This window comes from Oncorhynchus kisutch, linkage group LG21 (genome assembly GCF_002021735.2).
Source record: "Oncorhynchus kisutch isolate 150728-3 linkage group LG21, Okis_V2, whole genome shotgun sequence".
Taxonomy (NCBI): domain Eukaryota; kingdom Metazoa; phylum Chordata; class Actinopteri; order Salmoniformes; family Salmonidae; genus Oncorhynchus; species Oncorhynchus kisutch.
In genome coordinates this window covers 8,127,702-8,149,685 of record NC_034194.2, presented here as the reverse complement: position 1 = coordinate 8,149,685, position 21,984 = coordinate 8,127,702, and the positions used below count along the sequence as shown (strand labels likewise).

Sequence of the window (21,984 nt, the reverse complement as noted above, 5' to 3'; positions counted from 1 at the left end):
ACAGTTTAGAGGAGAACGCGTGAATCAGGCCTTCATGGGCGAATTGCTGCAAAGAAACAACTAAAGGACACAAATAAGAACAAGCGACTTGCTTGGGTCAAGAAACACGAGCAGTGGACATTAGACCGGTGGATATCTGTCCACTGGTCTAATGAGTCCTTGTTTGACAAGAACTACCTTTTCTTTGTGAGACGCAGAGTAGGTGAACGGATGATCTCTGCATGTGTAATTCTCAACGTGAAACCATGGAGGAGGAGGTGTGATGGTATCGGGGTGCTTTGTTGGTGACACTGTCAGTGATTTATTTAGAATTCAAGGCACACTTAACCAACATGGCTACAACAGCATTCTGCAATGGTACGTCATCTCATATTTTGTTTTTCAACAAGACAATGACCCAAAACACACCTCCAGGCTGTGTAAGGGCTATTTGACCAAGATGGAGAGTGACGTCAGATGACCTGGCCTACACAATCAACCGACCTCAACCCATTTGAGATGGTTTGGGATGAGTTGTACCGCAGAGTGAAGAAAAAGCAGCCAACAAGTGCTCAGCATATATGGGAATTCCTTCAAGATGGTTGGAAAATCATTCCAGGTGAAGTTGGTGGAGAGAATGCCAAGAGTGTGGAAAAAGGCAAAGGGTGGCTACTTTGAAGAATCTGAAATATATTTGGATTTGTTTAACACTTTTTTGGTTACTTTATACTTTTGTGTTGTTTCATAGTTTTGATGTTTTTCAATATTATTCTACAATGTAGCACATAGTAAAAATAAAGAAAAACCCTTGAATGAGAAGTTGTGTCCAAACTTTAGCAAAATTTCCAGGTTTTCTAAAAATCCAGGTGGGAAGATAACCGGGTTATGGTTATTCTAGGAAATCTGTGAATTTGGGGATTTTGCAACCAGCACCAGATTAAAGTAGCTGCTAACTAGGCTGAGATGGGCCACACTGTCTGACAGTTTATAGGCTTACCCAGAAGATTGCGTGCTGCTGGTGACCACCTTGAGGCTGGCGGCGTTGCGGATGAGCTTGTCCAGCGTTGCAACGATCTGGGAGAATTTAGGCCGAAGGTTTCTTTCCTTGACCCAGCAGTCGAGCATGAGCTGGTGCAGCGCTGTGGGGCAGTCCATGGGCGGGGGCAGCCGGTAGTCCTGCTCCACGGCGTTTATCACCTGGAGGGTTGGATAAGAGTTAGATTGACAAGTGGGATAGAATCAGACCTAGATAAAAAAAAATAGAGGTCAAATCTAGGGAATATGGTTTTGAATTATGAGACAAGAAAAGGATAAGAAACAGGGTGATGACTGGGGAGAGAAGGGGGGTTTAGAGTCAAGATAAGAAGAGTCAAAAGACAGGGAGAGGGAGAAAGGGGGAAGATAAGAGAGAGCATGAGAAGGGGGCAGGGGGGAGAGAGAAAAGGGAAGGGGAACCAGTTAGAAAAAGGGGGAGTCAGAGAAGGAGAGTGACAACTTGAAGATGTGACAGTGTTTTTCGGGAACGTTGAATGTCAAACTAAGTCAACTTAAACAAAGTCAAGTCCAGTAAAGTAAAGTAAATAAAAGCAAGTTCCACTCACGTCCTGGTTGCTCATGTCCCAATATGGCCGCTCTCCGTACGACATCACTTCCCACATGACGATGCCGTAGCTCCACACATCACTGGCCGAGGTGAACTTCCTGTAGGCGATGGCTTCGGGGGCCGTCCAGCGAATAGGAATCTTGCCTCCCTGTGGATATGCGAATGAGTAGGTGAGAGTGAAATACTGAGGATGGAGTCACACACAGAGTTACACACATACAGAGGGAAGAGAGGGTGAGACAAATGACCCAACAAGACTCAACCACTGGTTGAGACACGTTTGATTATGATAAGATGCCAGGTAAAACTGAGGTACACAAATACCATACACATACACACATAAACAAACAAAACACTGAACAACAAGTTCATTGTGATTCTTATTGAATGTACAGTACAATTTGTGATTGAATAAAAAATAAATAGCAAAAAAGAACACAGTGACGAAAAATTTAAACAAACCAATTTATTACCATTAATTCAAGACTTGACATACACTATACTGTACATACAAAAGTATGTGGACACCCCTTGAAATTTGTGGATTTGGCTATTTCAGCCACACCAGTTGCTGACAGGTGTATGAAAATCGAGCACACAGCCATGCAATCTCCATAGACAAACATTGGCAGTAGAATGGCCTTCCTGAAGAGCTCAGTGATTTTCAACATGGCACTGTCATAGGTTGCCAATTTTCCAAAAAGTCAGTTTGTCAAATTTCTGCCCTGCTAGAGCTGCCCTGGTCAACTGTAAGCCCTGTTATTGTGAAGTGGAAACGGCTAGGAGCAACAAGGGTTCAGCCATGAAGTGGTAGGCCTCACAAGCTCACAGAACGGGACCGCTGAGTACTGAAGCGCATTGTGCATAAAAATCGTCTGTCCTTGGTTGCAACACTCACTAACGTGTTCCAGACTGCCTCTGTCAGCGCAATAACGGTTCGTCGGGAGCTTCATGAAATGGGTTTCCATGGCTGAGCAGCCACACACAAGCCTAAGATGACCATGTGCAATGCCAAGCGTTGGCTGGAGCGGTATAAAGCTCGCCGCCGTTGGACTCCAGAGCAGTGGAAACACATTCTCTGGAGTGATGAATCACACTTCACCATCTGGCAGTCCGGCGGACGCGAGGAGAACGCTCCGTGCCCGAATGTATAGTGCCAACTGTAAAGTTTGGTGGAGAAGTAATAATGGTCTGGGGCTGTTTTTTATGGTTTGTGCTAGGCCCCTTAGTTCCAGTGAAGGTAAATCTTAATGCTACAGCATACAATGACATTCTTGACGAATCTGTGCTTCCAACTTTGTGGCAACAATTTGGGGAAGGCCCTTTCTTGTTTCAGCATGACAATGCCCCCGTGGACAAAGCTAGGTCCATACAGAAAGGGTTTGTCGAGATTGGTGTGGAAGAACTTGACTGGCCTGCACTGACCTCAAACCCATCGAACACCTTTGGGATGAATTGGAACGCCGACTGCGAACAGGCCTACATTTGTGCCCGACCTCACTAATGCTCTAGTGGCTAAATGGACGCAAGTACCCGCAGCAATGTTCCAACATCTTCCCAGAAGAGTGTAGGCTGTTATAGCAGCAGAGAGGGGACCAACTCAATATTAGCGCCCATGCTTTGGAATGAGATGTTCGACGAGCAGCTGTCCACATAATTTTGGTCATGCAGTGTAGATGCCCACACACACATGCATACACACACTACCAAAGTGTCCTACACACTAACCAGTGAGCTGGTGTAGGTGGGGTCCGTGGCGTCATCTTCGAGAAAGCGCGACAGGCCGAAGTCAGACACCTTACACACCAGGTTGCTGTTGACCAGGATGTTGCGTGCCGCCAGGTCCCGGTGGACGTAGTTCATATCAGACAGATACTTCATGCCCGCCGCGATGCCACGCAGCATCCCCACAAGCTGGATCACTGTGAACTGCCCGTCGTTGAGCTGGCAAAGACAGAGAGATAGAAAGAGAAATATAAGCAAGCATTATACTATAATCTATATTCAATATTTAGCTGAACTGTTTAACATACTTCCATTCCTACCTCTTTGCCGCGTTCTCTCTTTTCCTACCAACTCTCTCTTTTGTTTTGTGTCTCTTGCTCTCTCATGATTTTTCTCTCACTCTCGTTCTTATTTCCCCATATCTCTACCTGTCTCCCACCTAGCTCTCCTTCTGTTTCTCACTTGTTTCACCCCTTTCTCTCTACCCTCTTTCAACCCTTCCTTCCTTCCCTCCATCTCTCTCTCCCTCTATCTTCCGCTCTCTCTCTCTCCTTCTCAGTTTCAGACAATGTTTAATATGAGGGCGAGGCAGTGATTCATAGGCTAGTGAAACCTCTGTAAATGTCGGAGATTGCGAGAGGAGCGGCACATTTGTAAGATACTGACAACAGACGGGAGTTAGGTACATGTTTGGGTACTTTGGCAGATTATGAGATGATTACAGATACAAATGTATGTGTTTTCAAGAGTATCAATTCTCTGGCTGTTTTTATATAGTGCATGTTCAATGGATTTAGTCCAGAGATTGACAGCAAGGTAGGCCTTTGTTATTATGAAAACATTTTTGGGGTGACAGTAGGTGGTGTGTAATGTTAGCAATATGTGAAAAATTTTTTTTTTGCCAAACCCTGAGCTCAATGTTTCAAATAATTTGCTAATTCTAAACATATCCTTGTGCGTGTGTGTGTGTGTGTGCACCCATCAAATTATTATTATTTAGTACTGTGCGTGTGTGTGTGTGTGTGTGCACCCATCAAATTATTATTATTTAGTACTGTGTGTGTGTATGTTCCACAGGTTCTCCTACCCTCAAGAAAGAGTCTAGCGCCCCGTTCTCCATAAACTCTGTGACGATCATGACTGGCCGGCTCTTGGTGACCACGCCCTCCAGTCGAATTATGTTGGGGTGGTCGAACTGTCCCATGATGCTTGCTTCACTCAGGAAGTCCCGCCTCTGCCGGTCAGTGTAGCCCACCTTGAGTGTCTTGATAGCCACAATGATCTCACGTCGGCCTGGTAGCTTGCAACGCCCGCGACACACCTCCCCAAACTCTCCTGTGAGAGCGAGGAATGGAAGACAGCGAGAGAGACACGGAGGGGGGAAGAGAGGAAGGATAGAAAAAGTGGAGGAGAGTGGGGGAGAGAGGGGAGAGGGACAGTTTACTGGTTAGAACCAAGGAGTCAGGGAAGGGAAGCGGGAGACTGCGAGAGAGAGGGGCTCAGCAGTGTACGGTGGCTAGGAATGGCAGAGAAAAGGGGGGGATGAAAGGTGAGAGTGAAGGACGGCCGAGGGAGAACTAAAAACGTAGGGAAGAGTGGGTTAGCGTGGGTAGTTTGGGGGTGGTGGTAAAGCTTGATAAGAGAGTGGAGAGGTGGAAGGTTAGAGATATAGGTGGAGTAGAGGGGTGGTTGGGGAGATTAGGATTCAGCAGGGGCGGAAGAAGAGGCTGGAGTCAAGAGAAGATTGGGGTTCGTGGAGGCTTTGCGTTTAGGTCCTAACACGCCAAGCGGGTGCGAGAGTGTGTGAGAGAGAGAGTGTGTGTGTGAGAGACGGAAACAAGGGAAGTGAGGGAACGGGGGAGGGTAAAGGGGAGGGGCAACAGGGTTTGAGGATTGTCACTAAAGGCGACGACTTGGAAGCAACGGGTTCAAGTAGCAGCAGTAGATGTTAAGCTGTGGTAGTGGTAGTAGAGCAGAGGGGGCTCAGCTGCAGGCGACATACACCTCAAAATCCTCAAAGTCTTCATTCGGCTCAGATACATGGCTAACTCTGAGTCGACAACAGTCCTGCAGCTTTTTAGCAAAAGTATTACTAATATTTCAAAATATCAAGATTTTAACTCTAACTAGTACATCAAAAAGGGGCGGAGGGATGGAGCAGGAAGGGCAGGAAGAAGTAAACAGGAAGGGATGACCACAATAAGTGATGAGGCCAAGGGTCAAAGGGACTTTGGAGTGGCCCCCTTTAATAGTGGCGCTCAAGACTCTTAAAGAGGGGGATGGAGTTTAGAGATGAATGTCCTGGCCCTGGAAGGCTGCTGTTCTAGCTTCTTGGATAGCCCATCAACTCTCCTAGATGACGATTAAGTCAGGTAGATTCAAGTAGGGGAGCTAATCATTTTAAGTGATTGATTAATGACAGTTGAACAAACAAAATAACTTCCTACTGTAGAGCACATCTCCAGGACCAGGAATGGGTAGTTCTTAGAGGTTAAAGGTTTATTAAAACAAAGAGACAAAAAGTGGGGAAAGGAGGTAGCAATCATTAAAGACACTTAGGTGCCAACCTAAGGGGGAGCTTCAGTTGTGAGTGAAGCGAATTAGGGGACGCAACATTTTTTGCAAAGGTGTAAATGCATATTTGTGATTAGGGGGGCTGCTAGTACTGGGGGGGGGGGGAGCACGAGGGGAGGTGGGGATGGTTTAAGGGGGGGGGGGATTGGGACGATGAATTGAGTGAAAGTACCGCTTGGCGTGAAGTCCTCTAACGGTATGGCCTGGAGGTGACTAGCATTCTTCCCCCTGTAGCTCAGGAGCTTTTGTTGGTTACCTGCGCCAATGACTTCCTCGATCTTCACGCAGGAGATGTCGATCTCCTTGGCAAACTCGCGGATGGCCTCATTGGGGTCCTCGTAGGTGAAGGGGTCAATATAGACCTTCATTCCAGGTGTGACTATAGGGGATTCAATAGTGGAAATAATCACATGAATCAAGGCAGTCAAGCAGAAATTACCATTCAAAATTATATGTACAGCATTGATTGTTAATCAATTAAATACATGAAGGTGGCCTACGTGTTGTAATGATAGCTTTGCTTCTAATGATATTGGGTGCATTAACATAAGATGTTACAGTCGAGGAATAACACCAATGAGATCCACAACCACTACACTCTCAGAAAAATGGGTTCCAAAAGGGATCTTCGGCTGTCCCCAGAGGTGAACCCTTTTTGGTTCCAGGTAGAACCCTTTTTTGGTTTCAGGTAGAACCCTTTTGAGATCCATGTAGAGTCCTCTGTGGAAAGGGTTCTACATGGAACCCAAAAGGTTTCTTCAAAGGGTTCTTCCATCGTCTCAGTAGGTATTAAATAGAACACTGCGGCCCGCCCGCCTGTGGGGAAAACAACCCTTGGTTATCTTGATTACCCAATTGACTCACAGCAAAAACGTCACCTTTATAAAATGCAATTTTCTTGTTGTCTGCTTGTTTTCCTCATTTACAAAATTACATTTAAGAAAGTACAACATGTCTAAAAGATTACTTTGAACATTTCCTGTTCCCAAGCGTTCTCACTACTTAGAAAAACGTTAATATTGTTGGGATTCCCTCATGCCCCTTTCATGACGGCGCTAAAGTTAGCTACGTGAGTGAGTGCTAGCTAGCTACCAATCAGAACATTAAGCTAGCTAACAACACAAACAAACAGAATTTATAGCTACAATTAGTGATTGGAGTTACAAACGGACTATACTAAATGAGTTAAATCTCTTTCCTGTGATGAAATGTTTTCCACACACATAGCTACATGTAGCCTACTTGGACATCATGTCCACACAATTTCCCACACCAAATAGATTGAAGCCACAGGGCTTTTCTCGCAGGCTCTATTTCCCTTTTTGTGAGCATTGTGAATCGTAGGTCGGGATTTTTGACATGGTTACTTTGAACAACACAGCATTATTTCTGTATAACAAAAAATCTGTGATGAAATTGTATTTTTTTACAATGGGGGTCAATAGGAAAGAATGTTTGTTTTCCCCAATTTGTGAGCATGGTCGAGGGGAATTCCTTCTTATGACACCAGGCTTTATCTTGGCCAGGTTGCAGTTGTAAATGAGAACTTGTTCTCAACTGGCCTACGTGGTTAAATAAAGGTGAAATGTAAAAAAATTCTAAACAGAGTATGGGTTCAACCTAACCGGCTGAACCCATACTCTGTTTTGAATTTTTTTACATTTCACCTTTAGACAGAAGATTTTTTTCCTAAGAGTGTACCAATGCTGCCTATATAATCTGTGCCTGTTAAATGACATAAACCATATTTTGACACATTATGTGGAAATAGGATTCTTGTGATATAACTGGCTTTTGACATGTAGTGTATGGGTATACTGTTAGATGCAGGGACTAAGTCTAGCTCAGAGGCCGGCTGTTAGTATATGGATCATGTGGAAAGCTTATAATGGAGGACAGGCAGTAGAGACTTACTGTACTGCTGCAGTTTCTCTGTGTACTCTGACTCTGAGCCATTCCTCTGCTTCCTGTGGGGCAAACCAGAGTAAAAACACAAAGTCAGTCAAGTACCGTATGGTGCAATACTCAATGGAGCAGGATTGAGTGGAGATGATTTCGGCAAAGCCGTGTCATTAGAAATAGAGAATACCACTGTATTGCTGCTCACTACGATATCTTTATATTTGAAACTAAGAAATAGAGAATTTCAGGTAAAACTACAAAATAAGATAATATATTGGACAGCAAAAGTAGGACTCTGTTTATGTCTGAAATGGCAGCTGAGAGAAAACATAATGGCTCAACTCAAGAAGTGAAGGACAAAGCCTCATCCAATGGCATCCTCAGCTGTCTCCATCAACACCCAGCTTAACACTCCCTCCTGCACGCTGGTTCAGACTAATACACTGTTCACTCCCAATCCCCCCTTATTTATTCTGTTCATCCTCCTCTTTCTCTTATTTCTTCAGTATCAGTACATTAATGCAGGGGAGATGGCTATGACTGGGCGAAGGGGGTGGGGTTGTTGAAATTACATGTTAATGTGGTTCCTTTGTTGTCTAACCAGTAACCGGGGCAATAATACCCGCCGGTGATTTGCATCTCATTTCCAATTCAAATGCAGTTACGGAATATGCCAAGGAGCCTCTGAGTTTTCCTTCTTTTTTTTCTTCTCTCGTGGCAGATGCTAGCGAGCTAAGCTAAGACAAAGAAAGAGACTATTCAGCCTGACAGGGCCCGGGCCTGTAAGAACGGGCGGCTCACAGTGAACCATGTCACTGCGAGAGGCGGATGAGTGCCAACCAGTCGCCAAAAGGGAGGGTATCAAACTTGTATGCTTCGCCAACCTACAGACTCCCAGTGACATATGAGTAGTACTATGTACAGTAGAGTTGAAAGACCACGGCCAGGCTTTTACAAGAACTGAATGGATATTAAAGTTAAATGGACAAATGTCCTACAAGTGAATAGGAATCAATAGGGATGGGGCCGTGTCCAGGTTTTTGGGACGGGCAGCGTCCGAGTGCATATACCCGGGAACTCGATGACAAGGCCATGAATGCAGGCCTATTAGCTTCTAGCAGCTGAAGCTCATGCTCTGTTCCGTGGGATAGCCTAGCAAGGGATTGGGAGTGAAATCTGTATGGACTATCCACTGGACAGAGCTAATCTCCTACTCGCAAAACTCTTAGGTGGCAGCCAGTGCAGAGTGTCCCTGTCTTTCTGTTGTGTGTTTAAGGACGTAAACACATTCAAAAGTTGACATTTCCATTTCGTTTTTGTGTGGGTGTTTCAATCTGTAAATCAAATATGCCAGGATTTACCATAAATATGCGGTTTAATCACTTGCTATGCTAACATTGTTTCATCCACAAACTGAAGTACGGCTTATTGTCAGCTATTATTGTGTGAGCTTGGTCAACTGCTTTTGATAATGAACGTGGCTTCAATGTCGGACGTAGACACTTTTTCAACGTTATCTAAACAACAATGTGTTCACTGGGTAGTATCGACTATGTTTATTCTCACCTGAGGCAGATGATGGCAATGACGACGACAGCGATAATGAAGACTAGACTTGCGGTGGCAGAACCAACAATAAGGGGCAGCTGCTCCTGAAGAGACTTCTCGGGGTCACCTAGAGGTCAAGAGGTTAGAGGTCAGGGTTACCCATAGGTACCTGTCACCACTATCACATAAATACATACACACTACACCCACACGGCCCTCCGACTAGGCGAACTCCCGACATCACTTTGTCCTTGTGATGTATGCGTGCATCTCCCACCGGTATAGAATGATTTGAGACCGTTTGCTACAGCAGGACAATAATCCTGCTACAACAGGATTTTTTTTATTATTATGGGGATTATTATTAGTGAACATCTTTGTAGGGGTTGATACATTTTTCCTAAGGGTAAATCTGAAATTTCAAAGTGGAAATTACAAACTTCAGAAGCCTTTTTAAACCTCAAATAAACTCCAAGTAAAAACATTCCTGCATTGCAGGAACGTTCTCCTGCAACAGGGTGATGAAATGAATATCCTACATCTGTATAGGCTTTCAACTCCTACACTTCAGCTACTCCTAGAAACCACTCCTACACCTATTCCTTGAAACCATATGCTTATGTAAAGACAGGCATGCACTTGTGTTCACCACACTGCATCAGAGAAAATGGAAAGGCTATTGTCAGTTGGTCAGATTAAACCTTTAGATTCACGATACAGTACGCTAGCCTAACTGGCTCTAATATAAATTGGAATGACAAGTCAAATAATGGGAGACAATCGTCATAAATGATTCGGCAGACAGGCAGCAAAGGTTTATTATTTCAATGATAAGCCTAAAGAAGTATAAACCCTTTGTAAGGCTTTTGAGCCTCTACATATTTATAAGCAGGGGCACAGGGTAAGGAAGTGGAGGTAGGAAGAAAGTGATGTAATATAGTCAGTTAGCCAATGCATTAATCCAAAAGTGATTTACAATGAACACTTATACAACAGGCTATATGTGGCCCTCGCACGAAGCAAACCCACAACCTAGTGTTGCAAGCACCGTGCTGCTACCAGGTTGTGAGTCACCATTGCAACCACAAGAGATGTGTACCTTTTTTACAGCGTGTGAGAATTTCAGTAGTATTCTGATGCATGCTTGTGTCAATGCCGTCCCTGTATGTGTCTTAGACTGTTTGACAAACCCCAATTTCCGCTCATGGGGAGAAAATAAGTTAATTAATTCATACTTTTTAGGTTGGTGCTGAAGTCGGTGGGGCTGCTATAGCGGCCGTACCCAGCCACTGTGCGGGCTCGGACCTGGACCACATAGGGCGTGCCCGTCTTGAGCCCCTCGATGCGGGCAGAGCTCCTTTGGGCTGTCATGGTGTGGGCGATGGCCTCACCCTGGTCCTGCCAAACCAAACGCACAGAGAAGGGTTAAGAAATACTTAAAAAATGTACTAATCAAACAACATCCCCTCAATCATATCATCCATATTCATCGCCTTCCCTCCACCCGCTTTGTGGCACATGCCGTGTCCAACAAATCTCACCGTACAGATGGCGAGAGGCAGCGCGAGGCGAGAATAGATGGAGCTTTAATCGGTGGGTACAACACTTAAACAAACATAGAGAGAGACACTAACCAGGTTTCCATCCAACCTTTTTTTACCGATCACTGTACCTTTACCCAGCCAATCTGTAAATAGCACACCCGACTACCTCATCCCCATATTATTACTTACCTTCTTGCTCTTTCGCATCCCAGTATCTCTACTTGCACATTATCATCTGCACATCTATCACTCCAGTATTAATGCTAAGTTGTAGTTATTTTCGCCTCTATGGCCTGTTTATTGTACCTCCCTACTCTTCTACATTTGCACACACTGTACATAGATTCTATTTTTATTTTATTTTGTGTTATTGACTGTACGTTTGATTATGTGTAACTCTGTGTTGCTGTTTTTCTCGCACTGCTTTGCTTTATCTTGGCCAGATCAGTAGTAAATGAGAACTTTTTCTCAACTGGCCTCCCTGGTTAAATAAAGGGGAAATAAAAAAATTATTAAATAAATAAATAATGCAAGTAAAGTCCATGTCAAATAAAACATATCACGTCAGGCCTGATGGAAACAGTAAATCTGTCAGTTAACATTCCATTTGTAAACTTTAATAACAGGATATGGTGTGTGGTCCTCCCACTATGAAAGCATGCAGTTATATACAATTAGGTTATAATGAACTTCCGCAGGGTGGTGAAAGTTACTGAGCTTGATGCTTCTTTTCCAATGTATATAGAGGGTCTTATTTTGGTGACAAAATTATCGATAATTGGCTGCAGGTCGACAAATAAAAATGATATCGCTCTTATCAATAATAATCTCATCATGTTCAGTAGGTAGCCAACCCGCATTGTATCTGCGAGCTGTTGGTTAGAGCGCACGTGCCAAGACCGGAGTGGGCACATTCACTATATAATGCAACATTTATTTTGACAAAATCACCAGTAGAGTTAAAAATTTGATAAAAAATGAAATGTTTTATTAATTACATGGGAATGTAACCCCAAAAGCATTTTTATGCCCACTATGTCATCACGCACAGCCTTTTATCATCAACAAGTCAATTTGATAGAAACAGAACTCTCGTAGCAAAATATCGTTTTTATAAAGATTTTCGAATATTTGCATGAGGGGGGTAAACAGAAAAGAAAAGGAGGAGGAATTGGGAGGGGAAGAAGGAATAAAGGCAGGAAGGAAGGATCAACTAAACGCCCAGCGGACAGAGGGACAGGATTAAGACTTTGTCATAAGTGTTGTTGTTATTGTTGTGGTGTTGAATTATTTCCTACAGGGCAATATTATTACAGCATGCAACAGAGGCAGAAATAAGACGTGAAATAGGATGTGGAATTAAGAAGCGTTGATTTACATTGTTGTTTACCTTCTCATGGTACTTAATCTCGTAATCCAGAATAATTCCATTGGGTTTTTCAGGGGGCAGCCAGGAAAGACTCATGGTGCTCGCTGTGGCCCCTATCAGGTGAACTGTGGGTACTGCAGATGGAGCTGTAAGAGAGGGGTAGAGGGAAGGAAATATGCACTTTCAGTATATGCACTTCCAGTATTGTGTGTTTTCTGAGCTTTACTCCCTTTGTATATCTACACAAGCCTAAGCATATTTATGCTTTGCAGGGCTTTGTGATGTGCTGTGCTTGCTATACTTGGTAAGCTATGCAGCCAGCCACCCTCTCTCCCTATAGCTCTGCTGTTCCTTTTCCAGACAAGGGATCTGTGATTCTTTCTCAGCAACGAGGGAATCAATCAACAAAATGGTGGCGCTTAGTATTTGTAAGATCCCAATACACACCCTGTGCGGCACACACACATGCACGTGCACACACACACAAATACATGACCTCACCCACATCAGGTTCATTTCTCAACCCACTCTTTTATTTGTGACCTGTATATGACTACACACAGTAGTCTGTCTCTCTCTCTCCTCCTTTCTCTCTAGGCATGTCCAGGCCTGATACATCCTCACCTCCCTAGTTCCTACCCTATCATTCGCTTTTATTTAACATCCATTGTCACTTCAGTCCTTCTTAAGTACGCTCAAAAATGTCTCCCCTCTTAATGATTCTCTTCCCCAGTTTCATCTGTCTCTTTTACTCCTAGTATTCTCCTCTTCGTCCCCCCCACCCCCCTTCTCCCTCTCTCCGCCAATAATCTTTGTTAAACAGTTTCTAATCCCCAAATCCGGTACTTTGAACCTTTGTTTCTCCTTGTCATTGTCACCACCACCACCCTAGACCTCCCTCTCTCTCTCTCACTCACTCCCCTCTTTCTCTCTTTCTTCCCTAACCCAAAGCTCCATCCCCATGTAGTAGCCTACCACCAGCCACCCATTCCTCCCTGAAAATCTCAAACCTCTCCCCATAGACAATACTCCCTGGGCAAACTCCCCAGGTCACTGGGAACCTCCTCTTGGCCGAGACACTGGGGAGTAACCAGTAACCATGGCGGGCCTCACACGGTTTATCGCCTCTATTTATTTTTGGTCTTAAAAGGTGAATGCGGAGAGCGGCGAGAATGGTAGGGAATCTAAGGATAATCTGATCGGGGTGGTGTCTCTCCTTCCCCCCTGCTGCTCCCCCCTGACCTACTGGGGGGTGCATTGTGTGAAAGTGGGGTTGCAAAAGCTTGGAGGGGAGAGGGTGGCAGGAGGGGATCAGTATATTTTTGGAATGCATTTTCCTGCAATTCTATACTGTTTCTTAATATGTGGAATACATTTTCCTGCAATTCTATACAGTTTCTTAATATGTGGAATACATATTATTTGACAGAACACAACAATTTGTCTTAGGTTTTTTACACAATCATTTATATTGAAAAATTGTTTTAATGACTAGTTTACTAATCTACCCACTTCCCTGAAAATCCCACCTCCAATAATTCATTGACTGGTCTGAAACCCTCCCAACCATGTGACTCACAAACATCCTGCTCCTTCCCCACCCACAGTGATTGATTGACAAGCCAAACTGTTAAGAATGTGGCCAGGATAACGCATGACAATGAGGAAATGAAATCGAAAATGGGAGGAATAATATTGTTTTACCCAATAAGGATTTGAATTTGAATGTTGTAATTGGTAGGTTAAGGAAAAGCATTGTTAAATTGCTAGGTTTTCCTTTTCTTTTTGTCAGAAATAACGTGATCACAATAATTTAGTACAATAAAAAATGTGAACTTTAATTATTTTCTCATTATGGCAAATATCTGGTAGGGTACTGAACAAGAACTATCAACTTGAAAATGCAAACTGGAGTACATACAAAAAAAATTGAGTTACTCATATACAGCCTGCATATGTTATTGTGTAGTCCTAATTTGATTAATAGAAACAAAGAAAAGCACTACATACATAATCTAATCACATTTTGGTTCTTTAAACCACATATCCTACACAAGTCCTACTGTAGCCTACCTGGAGATTCTTGCATTTTTAAGATTTTTAAGAAAATAAAAGGGTTTTACATTTGAACAAATCTTGTAGCCTGCAGTTACAAGACTAGGCAAAAATAAATAACAAAAATAAACTAAATTAAATCATTTTCAAATTGTCATTCTGTTTATTAGTGGCCATTTCAACAACATACTTGTGAAGAAACATAATAATCATAAAAAGTATGAGAAATAACAAAGGTGTTGTCTCAGCAAGCATAATAATGTTCCAATTTTCCTCAGACCTGAACTTTTGTTGGCGCCATTGTTTGAAGCGCTGTCACCATGAAAATGTTTAAGAGCAACTGAAGGCAATACACAATTTCTCTCATAAGAAATGGCCTATCTGGCATCAATATGAGTCAGAAGCATTTAGACTAGTGTCAAAATTGACGACAAAGTGTAAATAGGAAAATGTTGGTCAGAAAGTCAGTCTCGTCCAAAACTGAATTTTGTAAGTGAGTTAGTTACGACGTACTTGAGGGTTTTGGTATGGATTACTTACATGCCCACTTTTGCCAATTATACCAATTTCACCGAGACAACACATTGTGGTCCACCCCGAGCTGCCATGTGGAGTTTTTGGACAATGTTGTCAAGTTTGCATCTGGGTGCAACACATGCACATTACATTTTCGCTCAGCAAATAAGAGTGAAAATGGGATTCCATAAAGTTGGTGCCAACCTCCAATGCATTTCAACAATATTGCCAGATGGCCAGGGATGGAGATGGCCAGGAATGGTATCTGTTCATTATTATATTGGTACCAGCTAACTATCTACTTTTCATTATACAACATTATTTGATAATGCTAGCAAGCCAGGCTAGCTATGATACCACAGATGAAAGGGGAATGATACTGTAGCTAAGTAAACACATCACGCTAATGTGTAATGTGATGTAGCATGTTAGAGGAAGATGAGCAAATCTCATGTTAGCTAGCTACCTTGTTATCAGCAGCTAATTGTAGCACATTTGCATTTAGTGTCAATACAGGGCAGGCATTGGATACTAGCTACTCATACGATGTAACCAACTTTCTTTCAAACTTTCTTTCAATAACGGTTGGCAGACACTAGTTAGCCAACTCATTTCAACTCGGACAGATATTGATAACTAACCCAGATTTGCAAGTTAGCTAGCATTCGGGGGTGTCTGCCACAACATGCATGTTCTCATAAAAGTTTGTGTATTTTCTAGGGCAAAAATAAGTAAAGGATGGTACTTGTGGTTTTGGCTCTGGCAGAAAATAGCTAAACTTGTCAGCAAGCATTCAGCAACATACACAGCTGGTTGCCTAGAAACGGCATCAGCGTCACTAGCCTGAATCTATTCTGTACTTTACAGTCCCTCTATTAGCATATACATTACTTCCAAACTAGAGATAGTTATTTTTCTCACTATGTGTTTATTGAGTGATGATATTTTATTTAATTCACAGGCTTCAACCTGGTGGATTTGTTGTTCAGCAGCATCGTGGGAAACCTCCTGCCATATCAGGAGCTGTTACAGAAGTCTGAGGCAGTGGCCAGACACCAGTCCCGGTTCAGAGTAATGGAGGACACCTGGAATTCACCTAACCACCATTGATAATGTAATCAATTCTGTGTGTACATGTGTGTCTTGTATGTTGTAAGAAGTTGACCCTTTCCACTGTGCCAATGGATTATTCCAGGGCCAGAGTGAGAAATGACAACCATGCTAGCACGTGTCCCTTGTGAATCAGGATGGGCTATGTTCAACCGTGTATCTAATGTCGTCTACCATGACTGTATGGTGACAGTCTTTCTCTCCCTCAATCTGTGATATAGGAGCTGGGTCGGATATAGGACCCAAAGTCAGGCTCCTTCATGACCAGTATCTGTGATGAGAGGGGCCTAGAGCTGATCTGCGCTGCCATGCCCATCAGGTGTTGGCAAACACCACAGAAATGACAATAGGTGATTACTTATAAGACAGTACATGACAAGTGTTAAGTAATATCACCCTTTCAATACATGTGTCACTCATCAAGGACCGAATAGATGCTTTTGAAATAGAGTTCTCTGACTGAAAGACTGGTTGATACAGATGTCTGAATTGGGAGAGACCTTGCACTCAGCATTAAAATGATACAAGACACATCTATTACTTTTTCTGATCTTTTTTTGTTATTATTTAATCACATGTTATTATCAATAGTGGGGGACCCTGTGTATTCTTCAAACGTCAGGGAACTCATGTCTTATACGGGACACCACACAGGAAGGTATAATATTTGCAACCTCTTATATTAAGCAGAACCCCGCTTCTACAGTATTATGTGAGGTATGGTTTATTCTACATGGAGCTGTTACACTTGAAAGTGATCAAAACACTTTTATTTAGAATAGCTACATAACTTCAGCAATTGCACTCTTCTCATATTACTTTGTATGCAAAGCTTCTTCCTGGTCAGTAGCCTTCAGAGTGGTATGAGAAGAGTGTCACTCTCCTCCGTATCACATCTGCCTGTAGTTATTGAACTCTGCCTGCTGGCCCGTGGGTTGAGGCAAACTCAGTCATATCCAGGATGGAGTGTCATGCACTCCACCTCTCCTGCCACCTGACTACACCTGTCCATAACCTGTAATACATTACATAGATAGAAGGAGCTTCATCACCCACTGAAGACTTAAAGACAGAACCTCACCCAGCTGTGCATGTCAGTGTGTGGTTAGACAAACAAATCCTTAAATTTGGCCAGATAGACACATAGAATGCCATTTTGGTTCTGGTTAGACAGCAAACTTATTTGTATTTTCTAGGAGTGTAGTCATACTGTCTTTATAAGAACATCAATATGACATTTGAGTAAAACTTTTGAGTAGTCAAAACCACTCATCTTGAGGTGACGGGGGGAGGGGTGTAAAATTCAATCTGTTAATTAGTATATCATATATAATATGGACATATCTATTTCAATACAGACTAGTTCAAAACATTACTTATCATTGAAAATGAGAAATTACACGTTTGCACCCATATTTTGAGAGTGGGTCTGTAGCTGCTCCGTTTGCTCCATTGCTCTGGCGTCTATGCCTGTCATCCGTGTGGCACCCGGTGCCCGACCCTTGCGCAACAATGGGGGACTACGGAATCCCCACCGGAGCCCCAGGCACAAACAGTGGGCCATTCCCATTCCTTTCGTGAGGCTTTGAGGAGGAACAGAAGGGAGATGAGGGACACATGGTTGCAGAGAGGGATAATCCCATGGTCTGTCTGAGCCTGTCTAAAGAGCAGACTCTACATAGAGACCCATACACAAACCCCAGCTATATATCAGAAACGTATATACAATCCCTGGCTATTGGCCTACACCAGGGAAAACTCCACACAGGAACCAACACACAACCCCAACTACAGGCAGATTGAGCAAACTCCACATAGAAATGCAAAACCCCAGCTAAAAGGCCTATTGCAAGGGAAACTCAAATCAAAGACCAACAAATAAAGCCCAGCTATAGGCCTACATAAGGGTAAACTCAACACAGAGACCCAGACCCAAACCCAGGCTATATAGGCATACAGCAGGGAAAACTACACAACAACACACAATATAGACATCCACACACAAGCGCCATACAGCAAACCAAAGGAGGATTGCATCGGGCTTGGTGGTGCAGATTACTATGGTGGCCTAGTTATTGAAGATGCTGTGGGTTGACAGTGGGTTGATCATTGTGGGCAGAACAGTGTCGGTTCAATGCCTAGCCATACAAGCAGCACTGCCTCGCTATTGCTATTTGCGGTGGTGTGTGCCGAGCGCTGTGGGCGTGTGAAATTGTCCTTCTGTAAATCTCATTCAAATGTTTTTCTTCTCAATCTTCACTTAAAATACATATATCGTATGTAACCCACACCTACATGCAGAGGAAATGTATCTGAACAAATGTCTGCTTTTACCTGCCTTGTTGCTGTAAATCACTATCTATTTTTCCTTGAAGCAACCATCATCTATAATTGAAAAATGCTTCACCCTATCGTAAACATCACCGATTGTAGCACACTGCCATTGTGCCCTTGAGCACCGCTAACCTACTTCAAAACGTTGTTCTGCAGCTGATCATGTTTCACTTCCATTCATTCTCAATCTGTACATGTCTTATCTTTTAGGTTAGGAACAACACAAGATATTCAAAAGACAACTGTCCGTTTCACAATGGAACAATAAAGTTTTATTCAATCCTATGGACTAGCCATGGTTTTACCTACCAGCCTGGTTGGTGGTGATGTTGACGGCGGAGAACTGCGGCGTGTATGGGCTCTTATTCGACACGCCGTTGACTGCCTGGATCTCAAAGCTGTACTGGGTGTGTGCCTGCAGGTTGCGGACCGCCACACGACGCTGCGTCAGGCCCAGGTGGCGCGGCGAGATGTCCACGTTGTCATCGCAGCGAGAGCACATGCCACGCTCAGGCAGGCACTTTTTGCAGATGATGTTGTAGAAGATGTCACCTCGACCGCCAGAGTCGCGCGGCTCGCTCCACTCCAGGACCAGGTAGGTCTCATTGACGTTGGAGATGACGCTGCGTGGCGCAGAGGGGATGGCTGTGGGGGAAGGAAAGAAGAAGAAAAAATGAAGAAAACGGTGTCAATTCATTTCAATTCATATACGTTTTATTGACATGACAGCAGGATTGACAAAGCAACAATATTGAACAATTCAACAGGACATGAAATATACAGTGCCTTGCGAAAGTATTCGGCCCCCTTGAACTTTGCGACCTTTTGCCACATTTCAGGCTTCAAACATAAAGATATAAAACTGTATTTTTTTGTGAAGAATCAACAACAAGTGGGACACAATCATGAAGTGGAACGACATTTATTGGATATTTCAAACTTTTTTAACAAATCAAAAACTGAAGAATTGGGAATGCAAAATTATTCAGCCCCTTTACTTTCAGTGCAGCAAACTCTCTCCAGAAGTTCAGTGAGGATCTCTGAATGATCCAATGTTGACCTAAATGACTAATGATGATAAATACAATCCACCTGTGTGTAATCAAGTCTCTGTATAAATGCACCTGCACTGTGATAGTCTCAGAGGTCCGTTAAAAGCGCAGAGAGCATCATGAAGAACAAGGAACACACCAGGCAGGTCCGAGATACTGTTGTGAAGAAGTTTAAAGCCGGATTTGGATACAAAAAGATTTCCCAAGCTTTAAACATCCCATCTATCACTCCAGTATTAATGCTAAGTTGTAGTTATTTTCGCCTCTATGGCCTGTTTATTGTACCTCCCTACTCTTCTACATTTGCACACACTGTACATAGAATCTATTTTTATTTTATTTTGTGTTATTGACTGTATGTTTGATTATGTGTAACTCTGTGTTGCTGTTTTTCTCGCACTGCTTTGCTTTATCTTGGCCAGATCAGTAGTAAATGAGAACTTTTTCTCAACTGGCCTCCCTGGTTAAATAAAGGTGAAATAAAAAATTAAATAAATTATGCAAGTAAAGTCCATGTCAAATAAAACATATCACGTCAGGCCTGATGGAAACAGTAAATCTGTCAGTTAACATTCCATTTGTAAACTTTAATAACAGGATATGTCCCACTATGACTCGGGAAAGCATGCAGTTATATACAATTAGGTTATAATGAACTTCCACAGGGTGGTGAAAGTTACTGAGCTTGATGCTTCTTTTCCAATGTACAGTGCCTTGCGAAAGTATTCGGCCCCCTTGAACTTTGCGACCTTTTGCCACATTTCAGGCTTCAAACATAAAGAATAAACATAAACATAAAGAAGTGGGACACAATCATGAAGTGGAACGACATTTATTGGATATTTCAAACTTTTTTAACAAATCAAAAACTGAAAAATTGGGCGTGCAAAATTATTCAGCCCCCTTAAGTTAATACTTTGTAGCGCCACCTTTTGCTGCGATTACAGCTGTAAGTCGCTTGGGGTATGTCTCTATCAGTTTTGCACATCGAGAGACTGACATTTTTTCCCATTCCTCCTTGCAAAACAGCTCGAGCTCAGTGAGGTTGGATGGATGGAGAGCATTTGTGAACAGCAGTTTTCAGTTCTTTCCACAGATTCTCGATTGGATTCAGGTCTGGACTTTGACTTGGCCATTCTAACACCTGGATATGTTTATTTTTGAACCATTCCATTGTAGATGTTGCTTTATGTTTTGGATCATTGTCTTGTTGGAAGACCAGTCTCAGGTCTTTTGCAGACTCCATCAGGTTTTCTTCCAGAATGGTCCTGTATTTGGCTCCATCCATCTTCCCATCAATTTCAACCATCTTCCCTGTCCCTGCTGAAGAAAAGCAGGCCCAAACCATGATGCTGCCACCACCATGTTTGACAGTGGGGATGGTAGGTTCAGGGTGATGAGCTGTGTTGCTTTTACGCCAAACATGACGTTTTGCATTGTTGCCAAAAAGTTCAATTTTGGTTTCATCTGACCAGAGCACCTTCTTCCACATGTTTGGTGTGTCTCCCAGGTGGCTTGTGGCAAACTTTAAACAACACTTTTTATGGATATCTTAAAGAAATGGCTTTATTCTTGCCACTCTTCCATAAAGGCCAGATTTGTGCAATATACGACTGATTGTTGTCCTATGGACAGAGTCTCCCACCTCAGCTGTAGATCTCTGCAGTTCATCCAGAGTGATCATGGGCCTCTTGGCTGCATATCTGATCAGTCTTCTCCTTGTATGAGCTGAAAGTTTAGAGGGACGGCCAGGTCTTGGTAGATTTGCAGTGGTCTGATACTCCTTCCATTTCAATATTATCGCTTACACAGTGCTCCTTGGGATGTTTAAAGCTTGGGAAATCTTTTTGTATCCAAATCCGGCTTTAAACGTCTTCACAACAGTATCTCGGACCTGCCTGGTGTGTTCCTTGTTCTTCATGATGCTCTCTGCGCTTTTCACGGACCTCTGAGACTATCACAGTGCAGGTGCATTTATACGGAGACTTGATTACACACAGGTGGATTGTATTTATCATCATTAGTCATTTAGGTCAACATTGGATCATTCAGAGATCCTCACTGAACTTCTGGAGAGAGTTTGCTCCACTGAAAGTAAAGGGGCTGAATAATTTTGCACGCCCAATTCTTCTGTTTTTGATTTGTTAAAAAAGTTTGAAATATCCAATGAATGTTGTTCCACTTCATGATTGTGTCCCACTTGTTGTTGATTCTTCGCAAAAAAATACAGTTTTATATCTTTATGTTTGAAGCCTGAAATGTGGCAAAAGGTCGCAAAGTTCAAGGGGGCCGAATACTTTCGCAAGGCACTGTATTTAGAACAGGGAGTAGAATCTAATAGATTCTATTTCAATAGGCCTTTGGTGGTAGTGGTAATGGATGAGGGTTAATTCTCTCTGTGTTTTGAGTGCTTAGAGAACTCAATATGAAATAAAAAGACAGTGCAACTCTTTCTGTAAGTATGAGAGCGTGTGTGTTTGTGTGCGGGCATGTACATTAGTGATGCACGGGTTAATTCATAGCCCGATAGTCCCCACGGTTATATCAGGGCGGGCGGGTTTTTGGTCATGAAATATTGTGTGGATGAAGGGTGGGTGAGTTGAATAAAGAGAAAACAATATCTTAAAAAATCCATAAATGTATAATTCTTGTGCAATTTATAGGCTACATTGA

General features: G+C 42.9%; 1 protein-coding gene across 7 annotated transcripts in view; it reads right to left on the bottom strand.

Moving 5' to 3' along the window:
- LOC109866577 (ephrin type-B receptor 3-like) overlaps positions 1 to 21,984 on the bottom strand; it is a 105,754-nt gene that overhangs the window by 16,805 nt on the left and 66,965 nt on the right. For 4 of the 7 annotated variants that reach the window (XM_031800750.1, XM_020455311.2, XM_020455312.2 and 1 more), the window contains exons 5-14: positions 18,569 to 18,904; positions 12,266 to 12,390; positions 10,567 to 10,729; positions 9,350 to 9,458; positions 7,796 to 7,848; positions 6,138 to 6,260; positions 4,395 to 4,642; positions 3,311 to 3,526; positions 1,581 to 1,730; positions 977 to 1,176 (exon numbers count right to left, since the gene is read on the bottom strand). In XM_031800750.1, coding sequence (XP_031656610.1) covers positions 977 to 1,176; positions 1,581 to 1,730; positions 3,311 to 3,526; positions 4,395 to 4,642; positions 6,138 to 6,260; positions 7,796 to 7,848; positions 9,350 to 9,458; positions 10,567 to 10,729; positions 12,266 to 12,390; positions 18,569 to 18,904 — 1,723 coding nt within the window. Of the gene's footprint in view, positions 1 to 976; positions 1,177 to 1,580; positions 1,731 to 3,310; positions 3,527 to 4,394; positions 4,643 to 6,053; positions 6,261 to 7,795; positions 7,849 to 9,349; positions 9,459 to 10,566; positions 10,730 to 12,265; positions 12,391 to 18,568; positions 18,905 to 21,984 lie in introns of all 7 variants that reach the window. The other 3 variants (XM_031800748.1, XM_031800751.1, XM_031800749.1) reach the window with 1 other exon arrangement.